The sequence below is a fragment of the Nerophis lumbriciformis genome, linkage group LG19, assembly GCF_033978685.3.
Source record: "Nerophis lumbriciformis linkage group LG19, RoL_Nlum_v2.1, whole genome shotgun sequence".
Lineage (NCBI taxonomy): Eukaryota > Metazoa > Chordata > Actinopteri > Syngnathiformes > Syngnathidae > Nerophis > Nerophis lumbriciformis.
The window spans coordinates 39,989,125-40,007,285 of NC_084566.2; the positions used below are offsets into that span (position 1 = coordinate 39,989,125).

General features: G+C 38.8%; 1 protein-coding gene across 1 annotated transcript in view; it reads right to left on the reverse strand.

The window, feature by feature from the left end:
* Positions 1-18,161, reverse strand: part of LOC133618956 (plexin domain-containing protein 2-like) — a 37,003-nt gene that overhangs the window by 3,032 nt on the left and 15,810 nt on the right. Inside the window, exons 9-12 of the mRNA XM_061979816.1 lie at positions 4,801-4,882; positions 4,656-4,716; positions 4,351-4,588; positions 303-428 (exon numbers count right to left, since the gene is read on the reverse strand). Of these exons, the coding sequence (XP_061835800.1) occupies positions 303-428; positions 4,351-4,588; positions 4,656-4,716; positions 4,801-4,882 (507 nt within the window). The remainder of the gene's footprint in view (positions 1-302; positions 429-4,350; positions 4,589-4,655; positions 4,717-4,800; positions 4,883-18,161) is intronic.

The window sequence follows — 18,161 nt, forward strand, 5'->3', positions numbered from 1 at the left end:
ATATTCACACAAATACAACATTCGCTGTCCAACTCAGAAAACTATTAAGGCCATATTTATCTGTCACTACATACAACAATAAAAACATCATAAAACATTAGAATTTTTTTTTTAAAAGCTGGAAACTTGATTGTACATTTGTTTGTTTTTTGGAAATTGTATGTAGTTTGTGCATGTGTGTGTGTGCATGTGTGTGTGTGTTCACATGCATTTGGGTCTCGACTGTGAATGCATCATTGTGCTTGAAGGGCCATGTGGCAAACATGCCTTGCTCATGGGCCAGCGTCATGCTAGTGACTCACTTTGCTCTTCACAGCAGAGGGTGAAGGCAGCCTCCACATTCTTCACACCAGCCAGCAGGCCCTGCAGGCCGCAGGGCACCCATGGGTGGGTTTTTTTGTTGTTGTTGTGCGTGTGTGTGTCACATGCTGCTTGGCCCACGAATGAACTGACCCACTGTTTGTATGCACATATGTATGTATGTATGTATGTATGTATGTATGTATGTATGTATGCATGCAGTCAGGTACAAAACATGTTTCATAACAACGTAGTCAAATATTAACTTATAGCAATATAAAACATGATTTCTCACAGCCAATCAATGTGGTAAAGATAACACACACACACACACACAATGTAATACTGTGTCCAATACTACATTATTACACATTTAATTATAATACATTTTTTAAATGACCCAATTTTGTAGTTCCACATATTGAATTTTAATTAACATTTATTTCTATTTATTTATTTGTTTTTATTTTTCATGTGCAGCACGTGTAGAATATAGTGTAAATATAAATAAATATTGCATTGAAAAGTGCATGTGAAAGATCATTTCTGTGACTTACCAAAAGTCGATTCTGGCCTGATAAAGCTGCCCTGAAGCTGCAAAACAATCAGCAACAATCCACTCGTGGCGCCAAACGTCCCCATGGCAACAGGTTGGGTTGGTTTTTTGGCAGACGTCAATCAAGTGAAATCCCCTGAGGAGTTGAAATGTCAGACTTGCTCACAAACAAACTGGCCTCAGACCAACTGAGCGCCACTTTGTCAAGCCCGGTGACGAGAGGCGCGCGATGCCTTCAGGAAACGTAGGAACTTTCGCACTTTTGACGCGCAAACAGACGCTTAAGTAGCGCGGGAGATGGGACTTTCCTCAAATGACGAAACTATTTTCTTTGGCGATTGTTTGAATGTTTTAGGCAATTTTTTTTACATCACATTTGTCAGAAAATAAGAGGCTACTACAGTTGAGTTTCAATGTCCGAACGGAGTGACACTCAACTTTCCAAGCGTCCTTGAAGACCGGAGGTGATTTTTTTTGATGTAGTTCCAACTTTGACCACTAGATGTCAGTAAAACCACAGATGCTTTATTTTTTAACTATGGGAAAACAAATGCACTTTAGGGTAAAGGACATTCGGGAATCGTTACACTATGTTGTAAGTTTTAACAGCTGTGTTGAATCTGACTTGTAAATTAACAATACAAATAAAAAATAAAAACCTATATAATTTGAGTTTAAATACTTTAAGTCAGGGGCAGGCCCGGCCCTAACCAATCTGGCGCCCTAGGCAAGATTTTAGGTGGCGCCCCCCCACATCGGCAGTGAAGTGTATATACTCACAAGAAACCGAATAGCTTTGTCTTTGACCTTTTTTTACTTAAAGAAAGCAAATTAACAATCAGAATAGTTAACAAGATTTAAAAAATATGAATAAATAAATGAATGCAAAAAATAAAAAATGAATATATGAAATACAATATTTTTTACATACATATTGCTTAATTAACATTAATGATGTGCACTTTAACAACTAGGCTTACAACTATACCTAATATATAAAGGGGTGGAAAAGTGACTATTACCTGCAGGGCAAACATTAGCTAACCAGAAGGCAATAACACCTGCTTAAAAGATCTAATACAAATGTCCCTGAGGAATGTAAGGTGGGAGTACTGTAATTACCTAACGTTACATTATTATTTTCCATAACAATTTAGCCCCCTCCACAATATTAACCCGACGTTAAAACAGAACTAGCTACTTATTGATTAGCAATTGCCGAATCATGCAACATTAGCTTAAGGCTAAAAAGCCAGGTTACTATCACATTCTGTAACAGACAAATAATTTCATGTAGGCTAACGTTACCTACCTGCTACCTCTGTCTTTTCTCGTTTCTCCTACTCTTCTTTTCTCTTTTTTCTTCCCTGGGCACCTGACAGTTTTGGCCGTTTTGACATCTTGTGTTGATTTTTTGATGTGGTGACGTCCAAAAAGAGTCATGATACGGGAAGGGAGGGGGCGCACCGTGCGAGGGGAGGGGGGGGCGTAATGTTGTAACAAATAATATTTCTAATAAATAAGCTTTACTTTGCATTTTAATTAACGTGGGACTATTTTTTTGTATTTAGAAATAATAGTACCGGTACCAACTTTTTTTTTTTTTTTTCTCCAACATTTGTGGCACTGGCGTGGCGCCCCCTGATGGACGGCGCCCTTAGCATTTGCCTATACGGCCTATGCCACGGGCCGGCCCTGGTCAGGGGTGTCGAACTCATTTTAGATGGGGGGGCCACATGGAGAACAATCTACTCCCAAGTGGGCCGGACTGGAAAAATCCCGGCACGATAACTTAAAAATAAAGACAACTTCAGATTGTTTTCTTTGTTTAAAAACAAAACGGGCACAAATGTATTTTTTTAATTTATTTGTCGTTATTTTTATTTTCTGAATAAATTATGTGATGATGTTCATCAGCAGTGTTGGGACTAACGCCGTTACTTTCGGCGGTAAATAGTAATCTAACGCGTTATTTTTTTATATTCAGTGACTCAGTTACCGTTACTACATGATGCGTTACTACATAAAACATAACGTAAAAATAACGCAGTATCGACTAGAAACAGAGGATCTGAGTGTGTTTTATTGGGGAGCTGCAGAAAAGGCGACAGAGAAGAGGCGCGCTGCTCTGTGTGTGAGGCGTGTCTGTGTTTACTAACAAGACATGGCAGGGCCAAAGTCGAGTTTCTTAACATGGAGATATTCTCACTACCGTATTTTCCGCACTATTAGCCGCACCTAAAAACCACAAATTTACTCAAAAGCTGACAGTGCGGCTTATAACCCGGTGCGCTTTATATATGGATTAATATTAAGATTCATTTTCATAAAGTTTCGGTCTCGCAACTACGGTAAACAGCCGCCATCTTTTTTCCCCGTAGAAGAGGAAGTGCTTCTTCTTCTACGCAAGCAACCGCCAAGGTAAGCACCCGCCCCCATAGAACAGGAAGCGCTTCTTCTTCTACTGTAAGCAACCACCCGCCCGCGTAGAAGAAGAAGAAGAAGCGCGCGGATATTACGTTTCATTTCCTTTGTGTGTTTACATCTGTAAAGACCACAAAATGGCTCCTACTAAGCGACAGGTTTCCGGTTCATGAAAAGACGCAATCTCTCCATCCGCACACGGACTACTATTTCACAGCAACTGCCTAAAGACTTTCAAGAAAAGCTGGCTACTTTCCGTGCATATTGTAAAAACAAGATAGCTGAAAAAAAGATCCGGCCAGAGAACATTATCAACATGGACGAGGTTCCACTGACTTTTGATATTCCTGTGAACCGCACTGTGGATACAACGGGAGCACGTACGGTGAATATTCGCACCACAGGGAATGAGAAGTCATCCTTCACTGTGGTTCTAGCTTGCCATGCTAATGGCCAGAAACTTCCACCCATGGTGATATTCAAAAGGAAGACCTTGCCAAAAGAGACCTTTCCAGCCGGCGTCATCATAAAAGCTAACTCGAAGGGATGGATGGATGAAGAAAAGATGAGCGAGTGGTTAAGGGAAGTTTACGCGAAGAGGCCGGGTGGCTTTTTTCACGCAGCTCCGTCCATGTTGATATACGACTCCATGCGCGCCCACATCACGCTGGTTTTTAATATATTATTAAAGTTTGACTGACCTATCTGACTGTTTTTTTGACATTCCTTTAGCGCAGTTAGATGCGGCTTACAACACGGGGCGGCTTATAGGTGGACAAAGTTTTGAAATATGCCGTTCATTGAAGGCGCGGCTTATAACCCAGGGCGGCTTATGGTGCGGAAAATACGGTAACTTACACATCTGTGAAGGCACCATTAATGCTGAAAGGTACATACAGGTTTTTGGAGCAACATATGTTGCAATCCAAGCAACGTTATCATGGACGCCCCTGCTTATTTCAGCAAGACAATGCCAAGTTGTTACAACAGCGTGGCTTGCCTGTAGTCCAGAAGTGTAAGTTTAAGCCTGCATGTACGTCTGAGTGCTCTCGGAGTGTGTGAAAAGTGACCTGTAGGCCGGCTGGTGAAGGACCAAGGAGTAGACGTCGCATTCTTCCCGCTGCTGCTGCCGCGTGTCGGCTGGTTCTCGGCGGTGGAAGTGTTGCCTACAGGCACGGAGGTCACACCGGAGGTCATCCGCTGGCCTGACGTGGCAGCAGCTGGAGTGGTGGCGGCCGTGAAGAAGTGGCGTCGCGTCAGCGTCGCATCCGTGACGTGGCGTCCGCGTAAACAACGCGGGTCTCGTCTCTGGCGGAGGACCGGGGGGGTCAGCTCACGCGTGGGTCGGACTGATCAATCAGCAGCGAGTACAAACCTCCTCCTGGCAGCCGTAGTCTACCCAGCCTTGCCGGTTTCGGTCGAAGCCGCTGGAACATCTGCCAAGCAGAAGAAGAGGAAGTTGTGAAGCAGATTTGAAAGAATGCTTCACATTTGGCGTGTGCTTTTTTTTTCCAGCGGACCTCTGCAGGCGGGAGCACCAGGTGCAGTTGAAGCCGATCTGAGACGTGACACATGGAGCGCAGCCGGAGAACTGCAGACAAGCTGAGGACAAACAGTAAACAGCGTCACGACTCTTTTTTTCCTCAATCAATGTTTACTTATATAGCCCTAAATCACAAGTGTCTCAAAGGGCTGCACAAGCCACAACGACATCCTCGGTACAGATCCCACATAAGGGCAAGGGAAAAACTCAACCCAATGGGATGACAATGAGAAACCTTGGAGAGGACCGCAGACACAACATGTACGTTTACACACACAGTACCACAGGGGTGCTCATTTCGTCGATCGCGGAGGGTATGTCAGTCGATCACCAGCCAGGCATTAAAAAAATAGTCCTAAAAATGAGCGATCATAAATCTTCACTATGACGTCACTTGATTGACATTCACGGCACCCGAGGGTCTTCTGACATGACGCTGGCTGCTGCCAGATCATTAAAATTACCGACCGGATGGCGAGAAACACTTTATTTCAACAGACTCTGGCGCCGTACATGTCGTCAAAACTCCAAAGACCGACTGCACAGTTGCACAATAAAAGCTCTGCTTCATCCTGCCTGCGCTACCAAAATAAGAGTCTCAGAAAGCTGGCGTGCACAAGCTAGCAAGCTACGGAGTTTGCCGACAATGTATTTCTTGTAAAGTGTATACAAAGGAGTACGGAAGCTGGACAAATAAGATGCCAAAAACCAACCACTTTCATGTGGTATTGGACAGAAAGGAGGATTTTTTTCCTCCTCCATTCGAAAATGCGGACATCAGCACCACTGTCTGATTCCAATCAATGCAAGTCATCAGAATCAGGTAATACACCAACTTATATTCTTGTCTTCATGAAAGAAAGGAATCTATATGTGTTAAACATGCTTGTATTATCTTTAAACACCTTTAACTTATTAACAATATTAACTATATGTGTTAAACATGCTTGTATTATCATTAAACACCTTTAACTTATTAACAATATTAACTATATGTGTTAAACATGCTTGTATTATCTTTAAACACCTTTAACTTATTAACAATATGTATTAAACATGCTTGTATTATCTTTAAACACCTTTAACTTGTTAACAATATTAACTATATGTGTTAAACATGCTTGTATTATCTTTAAACACCTTTAAGTTGTTAACAATATTAACTATATGTATTAAACATGCTTGTATTATCTTTAAACACCTTTAACTTGTTAACAATATTAACTATATGTGTTAAACATGCTTGTATTATCTTTAAACACCTTTAACTTGTTAACAATATTAACTATATGTGTTAAACATGCTTGTATTATCTTTAAACACCTTTAACTTGTTAACAATATTAACTATATGTGTTAAACATGCTTGTATTATCTTTAAACACCTTTAACTTAACAATATTAACTATATGTGTTAAACATGCTTGTATTATCTTTAAACACCTTTAAGTTGTTAACAATATTAACTATATGTATTAAACATACTTGTATTATCATTAAACACCTTTAACTTGTTAACAATATTAACTATATGTGTTAAACATGCTTGTATTATCTTTAAACACCTTTAAGTTGTTAACAATATTAACTATATGTATTAAACATGCTTGTATTATCATTAAACACCTTTAACTTATTAACAATATGTATTAAACATGCTTGCATTATCATTAAACACCTTTAACTTGTTAACAAAAACATATATTTCATAAAAAAGCTCTGCTTCATCCTGCCTGCGCTACCAAAATAAGAGTCTCAGAAAGCTGGCGTGCACAAGCTAGCAAGCTACGGAGTTTGCCGACAATGTGTTTCTTGTAAAGTGTATACAAAGGAGTACGGAAGCTGGACAAATAAGATGCCAAAAACCAACCACTTTCATGTGGTATTGGACAGAAAGGAGGACTTTTTTCCTCCTCCATTCGAAAATGCGGACATTATCAGCACCACTGTCTGATTCCTATCAATGCAAGTCATCACAATCAGGTAATACACCAACTTATATTCTTGTCTTCATGAAAGAAAGGAATCTATATGTGTTAAACATGCTTGTATTATCTTTAAACACCTTTAACTTATTAACAATATTAACTATATGGGTTAAACATGCTTGTATTATCTTTAAACACCTTTAACTTATTAACAATATTAACTATATGTGTTAAACATGCTTGTATTATCATTAAACACCATTAACTTATTAACAATATTAACTATATGTGTTAAACATACTTGTATTATATTTAAACACCTTTAACTTGTTAACAATATTAACTATATGTGTTAAACATGCTTGTATTATCTTTAAACACCTTTAACTTATTAACAATATTAACTATATGTATTAAACATGCTTGTATTATCTTTAAACACCTTTAACTTATTAACAATATTAACTATATGTATTAAACATGCTTGTATTATCTTTAAACACCTTTAACTTGTTAACAATATTAACTATATGTGTTAAACATGCTTGTGTTATCTTTAAACACCTTTAAGTTGTTAACAATATTAACTATATGTATTAAACATACTTGTATTATCATTAAACACCTTTAACTTGTTAACAATATTAACTATATGTGTTAAACATGCTTGTATTATCTTTAAACACCTTTAAGTTGTTAACAATATTAACTATATGTATTAAACATGCTTGTATTATCATTAAACACCTTTAACTTGTTAACAATATTAACTATATGTGTTAAACATGCTTGTATTATCTTTAAACACCTTTAACTTATTAACAATATTAACTATATGTGTTAAACATGCTTGTATTATCTTTAAACACCTTTAACTTATTAACAATATTAACTATATGTGTTAAACATGCTTGTATTATCTTTAAACACCTTTAACTTGTTAACAATATTAACTATATGTGTTAAACATGCTTGTATTATCTTTAAACACCTTTAACTTGTTAACAATATTAACTATATGTGTTAAACATGCTTGTATTATCTTTAAACACCTTTAACTTATTAACAATATTAACTATATGTGTTAAACATGCTTGTATTATCTTTAAACACCTTTAACTTATTAACAATATTAACTGCCGTATATGTGTTAAACATGCTTGTATTATCATTAAACACCTTTAACTTATTAACAATATTAACTATATGTGTTAAACATGCTTGTATTATCTTTAAACACCTTTAACTTATTAACAATATGTATTAAACATGCTTGTATTATCTTTAAACACCTTTAACTTGTTAACAATATTAACTATATGTATTAAACATGCTTGTATTATCTTTAAACACCTTTAACTTATTAACAATATTAACTATATGTGTTAAACATGCTTGTATTATCTTTAAACACCTTTAACTTATTAACAATATTAACTCTATGTATTAAACATGCTTGTATTATCTTTAAACACCTTTAACTTATTAACAATATTAACTATATGTGTTAAACATGCTTGTATTATCTTTAAACACCTTTAAGTTGTTAACAATATTAACTATATGTATTAAACATACTTGTATTATCATTAAACACCTTTAACTTGTTAACAATATTAACTATATGTGTTAAACATGCTTGTATTATCTTTAAACACCTTTAAGTTGTTAACAATATTAACTATATGTATTAAACATGCTTGTATTATCATTAAACACCTTTAACTTATTAACAATATGTATTAAACATGCTTGCATTATCATTAAACACCTTTAACTTGTTAACAAAAACATATATTTCATAAAAAAGCTCTGCTTCATCCTGCCTGCGCTACCAAAATAAGAGTCTCAGAAAGCTGGCGTGCACAAGCTAGCAAGCTACGGAGTTTGCCGACAATGTGTTTCTTGTAAAGTGTATACAAAGGAGTACGGAAGCTGGACAAATAAGATGCCAAAAACCAACCACTTTCATGTGGTATTGGACAGAAAGGAGGACTTTTTTCCTCCTCCATTCGAAAATGCGGACATTATCAGCACCACTGTCTGATTCCTATCAATGCAAGTCATCACAATCAGGTAATACACCAACTTATATTCTTGTCTTCATGAAAGAAAGGAATCTATATGTGTTAAACATGCTTGTATTATCTTTAAACACCTTTAACTTATTAACAATATTAACTATATGGGTTAAACATGCTTGTATTATCTTTAAACACCTTTAACTTATTAACAATATTAACTATATGTGTTAAACATGCTTGTATTATCATTAAACACCATTAACTTATTAACAATATTAACTATATGTGTTAAACATACTTGTATTATATTTAAACACCTTTAACTTGTTAACAATATTAACTATATGTGTTAAACATGCTTGTATTATCTTTAAACACCTTTAACTTATTAACAATATTAACTATATGTATTAAACATGCTTGTATTATCTTTAAACACCTTTAACTTATTAACAATATTAACTATATGTATTAAACATGCTTGTATTATCTTTAAACACCTTTAACTTGTTAACAATATTAACTATATGTGTTAAACATGCTTGTGTTATCTTTAAACACCTTTAAGTTGTTAACAATATTAACTATATGTATTAAACATACTTGTATTATCATTAAACACCTTTAACTTGTTAACAATATTAACTATATGTGTTAAACATGCTTGTATTATCTTTAAACACCTTTAAGTTGTTAACAATATTAACTATATGTATTAAACATGCTTGTATTATCATTAAACACCTTTAACTTGTTAACAATATTAACTATATGTGTTAAACATGCTTGTATTATCTTTAAACACCTTTAACTTATTAACAATATTAACTATATGTGTTAAACATGCTTGTATTATCTTTAAACACCTTTAACTTATTAACAATATTAACTATATGTGTTAAACATGCTTGTATTATCTTTAAACACCTTTAACTTGTTAACAATATTAACTATATGTGTTAAACATGCTTGTATTATCTTTAAACACCTTTAACTTGTTAACAATATTAACTATATGTGTTAAACATGCTTGTATTATCTTTAAACACCTTTAACTTATTAACAATATTAACTATATGTGTTAAACATGCTTGTATTATCTTTAAACACCTTTAACTTATTAACAATATGTATTAAACATGCTTGTATTATCTTTAAACACCTTTAACTTATTAACAATATTAACTATATGTGTTAAACATGCTTGTATTATCTTTAAACACCTTTAACTTGTTAACAATATTAACTATATGTGTTAAACATGCTTGTATTATCTTTAAACACCTTTAACTTGTTAACAATAATAACTATATGTGTTAAACATGCTTGTATTATCTTTAAACACCTTTAAGTTGTTAACAATATTAACTATATGTGTTAAACATGCTTGCATTATCATTAAACACCTTTAACTTGTTAACAAAAACATATATTTCATAAATAAGTAAATATAAATGATATATATGAATGAGGTAGATCCCCACGACTTGATCAATTGAAAAGTAGCTCGCCTGCAGAAAAAGTGTGAGCACCCCTGCAGTACCACTACTATGTGGGAGTAATGACCAACAAATCAATGATCGAAGTGAGAAGCATACGCTCCTACAACACCCCGTTTGTAAGAACATAAGACAGCCATCGAAACGCATTTAGTCCTTTTTATGAACAACAGGTAACGATCCAGTGAAATTTTGTCTCGCAGGAGCTAACAAACACACCTGGGCTAATGCTGCTCTGTCTGGCTCTCTTGCTGATGTCACACGTCACTTGGCAACAGGCGCTACTTTTAAAGGCACACGTTCACACTAGAGATGTCCGATAATGGCTTTTTTTGCCGATATCCGATATTGTCCAACTCTTAATTACCGATTCCGATATCAAGCGATACCGATATATACAGTCGTGGAATGAACACATTATTATGCTTAATTTTGTTGTGATGCCCCGGGTTAGGGTTAGGGTTAGGGTTAGGGTTTTTTAACATGCCTCAAAACAGCAGCTTGGAATTTGGGACATGCTCTCCCTGAGAGAGCATGAGGAGGGCATGATTGTGGTGTGAGTGGGGGTGGGGGGGTGTACATTGTAGCGTCCCGGAAGAGTTAGTGCTGCAAGGGATTCTGGGTATTTGTTCTGTTGTGTTACGGTGCGGATGGGAAAGGTGGCAATAAATACTGATAAGGTTGGGGAACGCCCCTGCTTATTTCAGCAAGACAAAGCCAAGCCACGTGTTACATAAACGTGGCTTCATAGTAAAAGAGTGCGGGTACTAGACTGGCCTGCCTGTAGTCCAGACCTGTCTCCCATTGAAAATGTGTGGCTTCAATGGTATATTAAATACAATTTTAATAAAAAATTGAATGCCTCTTTTCTATTTGCAGCCTTCTGAGGTAAATATCAACATTAATTTGGTGGGCGGGGGCGAGGTTTGGTGGTAGCGGGGGTGTATATTGTAGCGAGTTAGTGCTGCAAGGGGTTCTGGGTATTTGTTCTGTTGTGTTTATGTTGTGCTTCGGATGTTCTCCCGAAATGTGTTTGTCATTCTTGTTTGGTGTGGGTTCACAGTGTGGCGCATATTTGTAACAGTGTTAAAGTTGTTTATACGGCCACCCTCAGTGTGAACTGTATGGCTGTTGACTAAGTATGCTTGCATTCACTTGTGTGTGTGTGTAAAGCCGTAGATATTACGTGACTGGGCCGGCACGCAAAGGCAGTGCCTTTAAGGTTTATTGGCGCTCTCTACTTTTTAAAATGGCGTTTTAAAAAGTCATAAATATTAGTTTTTGGAACTGACACCGATAATTTTGAAACCGATAATTTCCGATATTACATTTTAAAGCATTTATCGGCCGATAATATCGGCAGTCCGATATTATAGGACATCTCTAGCTCACACACACTCTGCTTTCATGAAACGTCATTCAACTGTACATGGCAAAAAGTTTGTAATATTGATTGTAATTCATTTCAATGGCCGATGCGGTTTCGCAATATGAGTTTTTCAAAGTACGGGCTGCGTCACAGAGCCAGTTAAGGTCATATCCCACACTCTTAGAAATAAAAGTGCTAAGTAGAACCATATATGGTTCTTCGGCTCGTCCTCATAGGAGAACCCTTTTTGGCTCCAGGTAGAACCTTTTTATAAAGGTTCCACCTGGAACCCTTTTGGAGGGTTCTACCTAGAACTGTGTGTGTAAGGTTCCACCCAGAACCCCCCATGAGAGGTTCTACAAAGAACCCACGCAGGGAGTTCCACTAAGAACCCTTTCGTATTTCAAGGGTTTCATCTAGAACCCACACAGGGAGTTCCACTAAGAACCCTTTCGTTTGTCAAGGGTTTCATCTAGAACCTATGCAGGGAGTTCCACTAAGAACCCTTTCAAGTTTCAAGGGTTTCATCTAGAACCCATGCAGGGAGTTCCACTAAGAACCCTTTCGTATTTCAAGGGTTTCATCTAGAACCCACACAGGGAGTTCCACTAAGAACCCTTTCGTTTGTCAAGGGTTTCATCTAGAACCCACACAGGGAGTTCCACTAAGAACCCTTTTGTATTTCAAGACTTTCATCTAGAACCCATGCAGGGAGTTCCACTAAGAACCCTTTTGTATTTCAAGACTTTCATCTAGAACCCACGCAGGGAGTTCCACTAAGAACCCTTTCGTATTTCAAGGGTTTCATCTAGAACCCACACAGGGAGTTCCACTAAGAACCCTTTTGTATTTCAAGACTTTCATCTAGAACCCACACAGGGAGTTCCACTAAGAACCCTTTTGTATTTCAAGACTTTCATCTAGAACCCATGCAGGGAGTTCCACTAAGAACCCTTTCGTATTTCAAGACTTTCATCTAGAACCCATGCAGGGAGTTCCACTAAGAACCCTTTCGTATTTCAAGGGTTTCATCTAGAACCCACACAGGGAGTTCCACTAAGAACCCTTTTGTATTTCAAGACTTTCATCTAGAACCCACACAGGGAGTTCCACTAAGAACCCTTTTGTATTTCAAGACTTTCATCTAGAACCCATGCAGGGAGTTCCACTAAGAACCCTTTCGTATTTCAAGGGTTTCATCTAGAACCCACACAGGGAGTTCCACTAAGAACCCTTTCGTTTGTCAAGGGTTTCATCTAGAACCTATGCAGGGAGTTCCACTAAGAACCCTTTCAAGTTTCAAGGGTTTCATCTAGACCTGACACAGGGGGTTCTAAAAACATCCCTTTTCAAAGGTTTTCACCGATAACCGTCTTGTCTTCTGAGGGTTCTATAAAGAACTGTGTGTGTAAGGTTCCACCCAGAACCCCTCATGAGAGGTTCTACAAAGAACCCACGCAGGGAGTTCCACTAAGAACCCTTTCGTATTTCAAGGGTTTCATCTAGAACCCACACAGGGAGTTCCACTAAGAACCCTTTTGTATTTCAAGACTTTCTTCTAGAACCCAAACAGGGAGTTCCACTAGGAACCCATTTGTATTTCAAGACTTTCATCTAGAACCCATGCAGGGAGTTCCACTAAGAACCCTTTTGTATTTCAAGGGTTTCATCTAGAACCCACACAGGGAGTTCCACTAAGAACCCTTTTGTATTTCAAGACTTTCATCTAGAACCCACACAGGGAGTTCCACTAAGAACCCTTTTGTATTTCAAGACTTTCATCTAGAACCCACACAGGGAGTTCCACTAAGAACCCTTTTGTATTTCAAGACTTTCATCTAGAACCCACACAGGGAGTTCCACTAAGAACCCTTTTGTATTTCAAGACTTTCATCTAGAACCCATGCAGGGAGTTCCACTAAGAACCCTTTCGTATTTCAAGGGTTTCATCTAGAACCCACACAGGGAGTTCCACTAAGAACCCTTTTGTATTTCAAGACTTTCATCTAGAACCCACACAGGGAGTTCCACTAAGAACCCTTTTGCACCATCCCGTCTCCGCTCGGGATGGTGTCCTGCTGGCCCCACTATGGACTGGACTCTTACTATTATGTTGGATCCACTATGGACTGGACTCTCACAATATTATGTCAGACCCACTCGACATCCATTGCTTTCGGTCTCCCCTAGAGGGGGGGGGTTACCCACATATGCGGTCCTCTCCAAGGTTTCTCATAGTCATTCACATCGACGTCCCACTGGGGTGAGTTTTTCCTTGCCCGTATGTGGGCTTTGTACCGAGGATGTCGTTGTGGCTTGTACAGCCCTTTGAGACACTTGTGATTTAGGGCTATATAAATAAAGATTGATTGATTGATTGATTGTATTTCAAGACTTTCATCTAGAACCCATGCAGGGAGTTCCACTAAGAACCCTTTCGTATTTCAAGGGTTTCATCTAGAACCCACACAGGGAGTTCCACTAATCAGAATCAGAATCAGAATCAGCTTTATTGTCATTACGCAAGGTAACGAGATTGAGGACCCTTTTGTATTTCAAGACTTTCATCTAGAACCCACACAGGGAGTTCCACTAAGAACCCTTTTGTATTTCAAGACTTTCATCTAGAACCCACACAGGGAGTTCCACTAAGAACCCTTTTGTATTTCAAGACTTTCATCTAGAACCCATGCAGGGAGTTCCACTAAGAACCCTTTCGTATTTCAAGGGTTTCATCTAGAACCCACACAGGGAGTTCCACTAAGAACCCTTTCGTTTGTCAAGGGTTTCATCTAGAACCTATGCAGGGAGTTCCACTAAGAACCCTTTCAAGTTTCAAGGGTTTCATCTAGACCTGACACAGGGGGTTCTAAAAACATCCCTTTTCAAAGGTTTTCACTGATAACCGTCTTGTCTTCTGAGGGTTCTATAAAGAACTGTGTGTGTAAGGTTCCACCCAGAACCCCCCATGAGAGGTTCTACAAAGAACCCACGCAGGGAGTTCCACTAAGAACCCTTTCGTATTTCAAGGGTTTCATCTAGAACCCACACAGGGAGTTCCACTAAGAACCCTTTTGTATTTCAAGACTTTCTTCTAGAACCCACGCAGGGAGTTCCACTAAGAACCCTTTCGTATTTCAAGGGTTTCATCTAGAACCCACACAGGGAGTTCCACTAAGAACCCTTTTGTATTTCAAGACTTTCATCTAGAACCCACGCAGGGAGTTCCACTAAGAACCCTTTCGTATTTCAAGGGTTTCATCTAGAACCCACACAGGGAGTTCCACTAAGAACCCTTTTGTAATTCAAGACTTTCATCTAGAACCCACGCAGGGAGTTCCACTAAGAACCCTTTTGTATTTCAAGACTTTCATCGAGAACTCACACAGGGAGTTCCACTAAGAACCCTTTCGTATTTCAAGGGTTTCATCTAGAACCCATGCAGGGAGTTCCACTAAGAACCCTTTCGTAATTCAAGGGTTTCATCTAGAACCCACACAGGGAGTTCCACTAAGAACCCTTTTGTATTTCAAGACTTTCATCTAGAACCCACACAGGGAGTTCCACTAAGAACCCTTTTGTATTTCAAGACTTTCATCTAGAACCCACGCAGGGAGTTCCACTAAGAACCCTTTTGTATTTCAAGACTTTCATCTAGAACCCACACAGGGAGTTCCACTAAGAACCCTTTTGTATTTCAAGACTTTCATCTAGAACCCATGCAGGGAGTTCCACTAAGAACCCTTTCGTATTTCAAGGGTTTCATCTAGAACCCACACAGGGAGTTCCACTAAGAACCCTTTTGTATTTCAAGACTTTCATCTAGAACCCATGCAGGGAGTTCCACTAAGAACCCTTTCGTATTTCAAGGGTTTCATCTAGAACCCACACAGGGAGTTCCACTAAGAACCCTTTTGTATTTCAAGACTTTCATCTAGAACCCACGCAGGGAGTTCCACTAAGAACCCTTTTGTATTTCAAGACTTTCATCTAGAACCCACGCAGGGAGTTCCACTAAGAACCCTTTTGTATTTCAAGACTTTCATCTAGAACCCACACAGGGAGTTCCACTAAGAACCCTTTTGTATTTCAAGACTTTCATCTAGAACCCATGCAGGGAGTTCCACTAAGAACCCTTTCGTATTTCAAGGGTTTCATCTAGAACCCACACAGGGAGTTCCACTAAGAACCCTTTTGGATTTCAAGACTTTCATCTAGAACCCACACAGGGAGTTCCACTAAGAACCCTTTTGTATTTCAAGACTTTCATCTAGAACCCATGCAGGGAGATCCACTAAGAACCCTTTCGTATTTCAAGGGTTTCATCTAGAACCCACACAGGGAGTTCCACTAAGAACCCTTTCGTTTGTCAAGGGTTTCATCTAGAACCTATGCAGGGAGTTCCACTAAGAACCCTTTCAAGTTTCAAGGGTTTCATCTAGACCTGACACAGGGGGTTCTAAAAACATCCCTTTTCAAAGGTTTTCACCGATAACCGTCTTGTCTTCTGAGGGTTCTATAAAGAACTGTGTGTGTAAGGTTCCACCCAGAACCCCCCATGAGAGGTTCTACAAAGAACCCACGCAGGGAGTTCCACTAAGAACCCTTTCGTATTTCAAGGGTTTCATCTAGAACCCACACAGGGAGTTCCACTAAGAACCCTTTTGTATTTCAAGACTTTCTTCTAGAACCCACACAGGGAGTTCCACTAGGAACCCATTTGTATTTCAAGACTTTCATCTAGAACCCATGCAGGGAGTTCCACTAAGAACCCTTTCGTATTTCAAGGGTTTCATCTAGAACCCACACAGGGAGTTCCACTAAGAACCCTTTTGTATTTCAAGACTTTCATCTAGAACCCACACAGGGAGTTCCACTAAGAACCCTTTTGCACCATCCCGTCTCCGCTCGGGATGGTGTCCTGCTGGCCCCACTATGGACTGGACTCTTACTATTATGTTGGATCCACTATGGACTGGACTCTCACAATATTATGTCAGACCCACTCGACATCCATTGCTTTCGGTCTCCCCTAGAGGGGGGGGGGGGGGGGTTACCCACATATGCGGTCCTCTCCAAGGTTTCTCATAGTCATTCACATCGACGTCCCACTGGGGTGAGTTTTTCCTTGCCCGTATGTGGGCTTTGTACCGAGGATGTCGTTGTGGCTTGTGCAGCCCTTTGAGACACTTGTGATTTAGGGCTATATAAATAAAGATTGATTGATTGATTGATTGTATTTCAAGACTTTCATCTAGAACCCATGCAGGGAGTTCCACTAAGAACCCTTTCGTATTTCAAGGGTTTCATCTAGAACCCACACAGGGAGTTCCACTAATCAGAATCAGAATCAGAATCAGCTTTATTGTCATTACGCAAGGTAACGAGATTGAGGACCCTTTTGTATTTCAAGACTTTCATCTAGAACCCACACAGGGAGTTCCACTAAGAACCCTTTTGTATTTCAAGACTTTCATCTAGAACCCATGCAGGGAGTTCCACTAAGAACCCTTTCGTATTTCAAGGGTTTCATCTAGAACCCACACAGGGAGTTCCACTAAGAACCCTTTCGTTTGTCAAGGGTTTCATCTAGAACCTATGCAGGGAGTTCCACTAAGAACCCTTTCAAGTTTCAAGGGTTTCATCTAGAACTCACACAGGGAGTTCCACTAAGAACCCTTTTGTATTTCAAGACTTTCATCTAGAACCCATGCAGGGAGTTCCACTAAGAACCCTTTCGTATTTCAAGGGTTTCATCTAGAACCCACATAGGGAGTTCCACTAAGAACCCTTTTGTATTTCAAGACTTTCATCTAGAACCCACACAGGGAGTTCCACTAAGAACCCTTTTGCATTTCAAGACTTTCATCTAGAACCCATGCAGGGAGTTCCACTAAGAACCCTTTCGTATTTCAAGGGTTTCATCTAGAACCCACACAGGGAGTTCCACTAAGAACCCTTTTGTATTTCAAGACTTTCTTCTAGAACCCACGCAGGGAGTTCCACTAAGAACCCTTTCGTATTTCAAGGGTTTCATCTAGAACCCACACAGGGAGTTCCACTAAGAACCCTTTTGTATTTCAAGACTTTCATCTAGAACCCACACAGGGAGTTCCACTAAGAACCCTTTTGTATTTCAAGACTTTCATCTAGAACCCATGCAGGGAGTTCCACTAAGAACCCTTTCGTATTTCAAGACTTTCATCTAGAACCCATGCAGGGAGTTCCACTAAGAACTCTTTCGTATTTCAAGGGTTTCATCTAGAACCCACACAGGGGGTTCCACTAAGAACCCTTTTGTATTTCAAGACTTTCATCTAGAACCCATGCAGGGAGTTCCACTAAGAACCCTTTCAAGTTTCAAGGGTTTCATCTAGAACCCACACAGGGAGTTCCACTAAGAACCCTTTTGTATTTCAAGACTTTCATCTAGAACCCATGCAGGGAGTTCCACTAAGAACCCTTTCAAGTTTCAAGGGTTTCATCTAGACCTGACACAGGGGGTTCTAAAAACATCCC